This window comes from Zingiber officinale, chromosome 2B (genome assembly GCF_018446385.1).
Source record: "Zingiber officinale cultivar Zhangliang chromosome 2B, Zo_v1.1, whole genome shotgun sequence".
Lineage (NCBI taxonomy): Eukaryota > Viridiplantae > Streptophyta > Magnoliopsida > Zingiberales > Zingiberaceae > Zingiber > Zingiber officinale.
In genome coordinates this window covers 10,301,040-10,306,660 of record NC_055989.1, presented here as the reverse complement: position 1 = coordinate 10,306,660, position 5,621 = coordinate 10,301,040, and the positions used below count along the sequence as shown (strand labels likewise).

At 33.4% G+C, this 5,621-nt stretch overlaps 1 protein-coding gene across 1 annotated transcript; it reads left to right on the top strand.

Annotated features, from left to right (window-relative positions):
* The first annotated feature begins 271 nt into the window (after positions 1-271).
* LOC122045263 (nucleoside diphosphate kinase 3-like) lies at positions 272-5,127 on the top strand. Its single transcript, XM_042605403.1, has 7 exons — positions 272-411; positions 2,190-2,318; positions 2,513-2,550; positions 2,639-2,689; positions 3,730-3,897; positions 4,109-4,221; positions 4,827-5,127. Exons 1-7 carry the CDS (start codon positions 330-332, stop codon positions 4,948-4,950), a joined length of 705 nt encoding a protein of 234 aa, XP_042461337.1. The 5' UTR covers positions 272-329; the 3' UTR covers positions 4,951-5,127.
* The last annotated feature ends 494 nt before the right edge of the window (positions 5,128-5,621 follow it).

Genomic DNA, 5,621 nt, shown 5'->3' with positions numbered 1-5,621 from the left:
AAAATCGGGGCACGTGTGCTTTCCTAACCGCAATAACGTTACTCTTGTTATCGAAGTGCCCAATCGTCGAATTCGGGCTCGGACCACTCCTGTCTTATTTGGCCTTAATGACTATATTGCCATTACCTCATTTACATTATTACTCACCGAACCGCCGCTCAGAGCCTCGAAATTAATAGATTCGTAAAATGTTTGGGAAGGGTAAAAGTGTAAAGTGAGAGAACCCGTCCCAAATAACCCTAGCCTTTAAAAAGGGAGGAAACTCGCAACGAGTAAACTGACGAGAGCCACTCGAAGCAGCGACGCCATCTCTTCTCTCCGTGGTCTCGATGAACTCTCAGATCCTCCGATCTGCCTCGAGGGCGGCGAGGAGTCTCCTTTCGTCCTCTCGGACCTCTTCTTCTCCCGGCCGTGAGTTCTCTAGTTTTTTTTTTCCTGCCTTTTCTATTGAGGTTTCAGAGTAGCCTTTCTCTTGGACTTTGACTCTTTGAGATCGTGTTTTGTTATCTATTCGTATGAACAGGCGTGGAGCTTAATTGATTGTTTTTAGATCGTGTTTTCTCTAAAAATTTATTTCTACTACAAAAGATAAGTGCACTTTGTTATCTATCGGAAGTGTAGAATGCGACTCTTAATTATCTCGATCTCAAATCTCGCGTTGGGGTTGCGTTTGTTTGGAAAAATGTGGATTTTGTTGAATTGTTGTGACCATACGTGCTTAAAATATTATGTTTTTTTTTTAAAAAAAATATGTTTCAAAACGAATTGGAAAAATGTAAACCAACAGAACCTGATTGGACGAATGCTTTTGTTCTGTTGGTCTGTTTCTTCATCATTAGTTAGAGATATTTCGTGAATAGTATCTTATTTCTCTGTTCCATTACGGACTCATTTATATTTCCAATCGAATTGGAAAAGGCTAGTTAACAGAAATTGATTGGGCACATGCTTTTGGAACTTTGATTTGCTTTCTTCAAAAAAATAAACAGGCGTAGAGGATTTTTAATTTTTTTATTTTTGAATTGGAGAAGTACACAAATATGATCTAGATATGGAGCAATTAGATTCACTGGGCATACACTTGATGACAATGGCACAAGCACAACCTCAAATCACCTTGCACTTGCTCATACTACCGGGGTGATAAGTGGACCATCATGTTAGGATAACTGAGACAAGGGACTTGGCCATCCTGGCTTCTGAAATAAATAGAATGGGGAACACAATTATTGGTGTCTTACTTTTAAAAACTTCAATGCCTTTATCTTGTTCCTCTTTCTGTGATCCCTCTAGAATTGGAGTTCACTTAAGTTTTATTAAAGTATACTACTCGCTTATTAAGATATACTGTACAGAAAATTATTGGGCATAATCAACCTAGTAGCTTCCACTAATCACAGATTTATTAAATGCTCCATGTAGTTTGTTTGTACTTCATAGCTCTTTCACTTTTGTTATAATATTTCTAAAAAAAAAGAAGTGTCTAGGTATTTTTGCCTTCATTCATTTGGAGGTGGCAGGTCCGGTCCTACAGGAGTTTTCCACCTGCCAGATAAATCTGGAAAGCACAAGTGGATCACCGGGGACGACCTAACACCACTAGTGATTCAAGTGCCGTAGATGTTTATTTGCATGAAAATTGAACTCTCGTTGCTTAAGAAACTCGTCTGCCTGTTTACCATCGCACCAAGCTCCTAATCAACCATTTATTAACAGGGTGCAAAGCAAGGGAGTGTATGCCATAGTAAGCATGGAATTTAATCATTTATTTCGTACAACTAAACAGTAAAGGATAACAAAAATCTGGATCACTCATCTTAGCGCCATTCTTAGGTCTATTTTATTTATTTCATTCCTTTAGACTTCTCTATGACTCGTCATCCCTCCTTGTTTTGGTGATCTCATGTCTGCCTTTAGTTATGGTGGAGCTTGTTAAATATTTTTTATCAATAACAGTGCTGCCAAAAATAATTCAATTACTAAGTTCATCGTGATCCCTAGTCTATATGCAAGAGATTGCACTATACTAGTCCAGTTTCACTAGCCATTTGTGTATTGATTACAATTCATTGTCTGCAACATTTTGAGGAACAAGCATGATGAGAGCGATGTCAGTGTTTTTTCCTTGACTGCGAATTGTTCACATACAATACTCTAACTTTCAACTGACAAGTTGATATATTCTCCAGAGTGGCGTGCAGTAGCTGCAGCAACCACAACCGTTGTCAGAGGATCAGCATGCTCTCTTTCTTATAAGGCTGGTGCCGGAAGCACATCAATTGGATGGTTATATGGTGCCCTGGCTGTTCCTGCTGGAGGTGAATATCCTATATTTGTGTTTTTATTACTTTATACATTGAATTTTTGGTGTAAAAGTCCATTTTTACATTCCTTGCATGTTGCTAAGTGCTAATGATCGTTCATTTGGAGGTAACATTATAGGTTTTCCTTGTGTACTGCTTTTAGTTGGTAGCATGCTTATTTATTCTTTCTTTTTTCGTTTGGATGGCAGTGTACATGCTTCAAGACCAACAGCTACATGCAGCAGAGGTAAATCTGCAGAAGATGGATTTATTGAGCTATGTATCTATGTTGTAATATTATTTTTTTTTCTAACAATGGTCTATATTTACTTAAGCTGGAGAGAACATTCATTGCAATCAAGCCTGACGGAGTGCAAAGAGGGCTGGTATGTTTTCATTTAGATATTTCATAGATAAGCAGAAGATAACATTGACTGAGACCCTGGGCCAATGTTTCACTTATTTGTGAAATTTGTATATTGCTGTTATTTTTTACTATTGACATTTTTCGTTTCTACCTTTGTCTGCCTATCACCCTACTTTTGTATTTATATAACAAAAATGAAAATCCAAGATTTACTAGCATATAGAATTTCCTTAGAGGGCTGATTGCATAGTCAAACATGATTTTTTTTATTTTAAAAAATATGTTGCAGACTTTTTTAAAAAATATATATAATTAAAAATGTTCATTTAATTTTCTTGTTAGATTTATTACAAAATTGATAATATGTGATGATTGTTAAAACTTCAAAGTTTATGATAAATTTAGTAATTAACATCTCTAACTTCTAGGCTAATTACTTATTAACATGTTTCCACAAATGCTGAGACTATGTATAAAGAAAATAATAATTACAGATTGTAGTTGAGATATGAGATCAAGGCAACATGTTTACAGCATCCATCAGTTATGATAACTATATGTTAGGTTAATTATCATAACTCCCTAATTATGTGATTTTTGATAATTTTAATTATCAATTTTATGATTTTATTTATAATCATAGATGAATTTAGCAATTTTACAAAAAGATTTAATGTCTGTCCTACATAATTTCAGATCACATGTCTATCCTACATGCTAGTAAAATTATGTTTTTCAAATTTTTTATGGTTTTTAATCTTAGATGGTTAACAAACTATGTGAAGTCTAACAAATAATTAACCTTAGGATTGAGTTGTTATATGTGCATAAAGATAGTATTCTTCCACTGAATATTCATGATAATTTTGAGCTACACATTGGCAATGCAACTTTGATTTCTCTTAACACCATGGCATATGCTAGATTCCAAGATAGACACTGATAGCCAAATTTTGCTTATATGATCGAAGAAATTGTTTTCCGAACTTTGTTTTATTTCTCTCTTGAACAATATTTTTCCTTCACTTCTACTACACCTGATCATTCTTTATTCTTCAGATTGCAGAGATTATATCTCGTTTTGAACGAAAAGGGTTTAAGCTTGTGGCAATAAAGGTCGTGATTCCTACCAAAGATTTTGCCCAGAAACACTACCACGATCTTAAAGAAAGGCCTTTCTTTAATGGCCTTTGTGACTTTCTTAGCTCAGGCCCTGTGGTTGCAATGGTAAGATAACAGTTTTGTTACCTTCCATCAAAGATTATTGTGATATTGAAGTTAGATCTCATTTCCATCCCAATTGGACTCACAATTTGCTGTTTTTCCATTTATTGAAATTGATTCCATCAACAATTTAAATTGTAGGTTTGGGAAGGGGATCACAATTTGCTGTTTTTCCATTTATTGACATTGATTCCATCAACAATTTAAATTGTAGGTTTGGGAAGGGGAAGGGGTCATAAAATATGGTCGAAAGTTAATTGGTGCTACTGATCCTCAAAAATCAGAACCTGGCACAATCAGAGGTGATCTTGCTGTTGTTGTTGGAAGGTATGCGCTGAGAAGTTTTTATTTTATCTTCTTCATCCAAGAGATCTCAAAAATATGGTTTTACAGCTGATATGAAAAATATATATATTGGAAAAGCAGGTAAATAGTACACTTCATTCCAGATATCCTATTTGGTTAGGTTATTTTTATCTTCCTCTTTAGGATATTATTTTGCATAAAGAAAATTTTAGTAGGTTTAGGTGATTTTTGCCACATAGACTCTGATCAACCAAAAGCTCTTCTGGATCAAACAAAAAACACTCAACTCGAGGAAGTTGATAAAAGGAAAAAAAAAAAGAACTCACTGTTTTATCAATTTTTTGAAGCCTTTTTCTTGAAATATACTACCATAATTGTTCCAAGACATTTCCATGTATATTTAAATGAGAAAGATACATGTATGTTATGTTACTCCTTGAGGCTTATGAATATCGTGTAACTAATTGAAAATATTTAGTATTGCATATGCACTCGTAGTGTGAAACTGAACTCCATTTACCTGTGGCTTATAAGCATGGATATTTTTGACCATTACGTTGTTTCTTGTTGTTCTATAGTGTTTTCCTTCTCATTGGAAAAATAAATTAAATTAAATTTCATTGCAGAAATATCATCCATGGGAGCGATGGTCCTGAAACAGCCAAGGATGAAATTGAGCTGTGGTTCACTCCAAGCGAATTAGTTTCCTACACCAGCAATGCTGAGAAGTGGATCTACGGGGACAATTGATGAGATTCGTCTCTCTGGTTCTTCACATTCTTATAAAGTTTTCAGTCTATAGAGCAGGCCGTGTGCGGCGCGGCACGAAGAAATAATTAATGTTATTAATAAGTAACTCTATCCTGTGACAATTTCTAAAACCCACTGGAAAATAAAGGTGAAGTTTCACTTCCTTCTCCATTCTAATTGTTGCTTTAGACAATTAGCTGTGTTTGATTGGAACTTATCCTTTATAACTTTTGTTATCCATTTAAGGTTATCAACAAAAATTCTATTTAATTTAGGTAATCGATTATTTTCGAATAATATTTCATGTCTAATACGTCAGTAAAAGAGGCATGCAATCCGGAATCGGAAAATCTCATAAAATTAAGATTTTTTTTTATTTTAGAGTTAACGAATTTTTTTATCAAAAATATTTTCCGATAAGAGAAAAACATAAAAAAAAATAAAAATATGTTAAAAAAATACTAAAAAAATAGGAAAAAAATAAAAAAATTGGAAAAAAAAAAAGGAAAAAACATTAAAAAAATTAAAAATATATATATATATATATATATATATATAAAACATTTAAAAAATAAAAAAGCATAAAAAAATAGGAAAAAAAACGTAAAAAAGTTGTAAAAAAAAATATAAAACACGTTAAAAAATTTTTTAAAAAAATTAAAAAAACTTTA

Excerpts from the sequence above, each read along its gene's own strand:
- LOC122045263 (XM_042605403.1), top strand. The coding sequence starts at position 330 with ATGAACTCTCAGATCCTCCGATCTGCCTCGAGGGCGGCGAGGAGTCTC. Across the intron at positions 2,551-2,638 it reads AACAGCTACATGCAGCAGAG|CTGGAGAGAACATTCATTGC; the intron begins GTAAATCTGCAG and ends TATTTACTTAAG. Across the intron at positions 2,690-3,729 it reads ACGGAGTGCAAAGAGGGCTG|ATTGCAGAGATTATATCTCG; the intron begins GTATGTTTTCAT and ends TTTATTCTTCAG.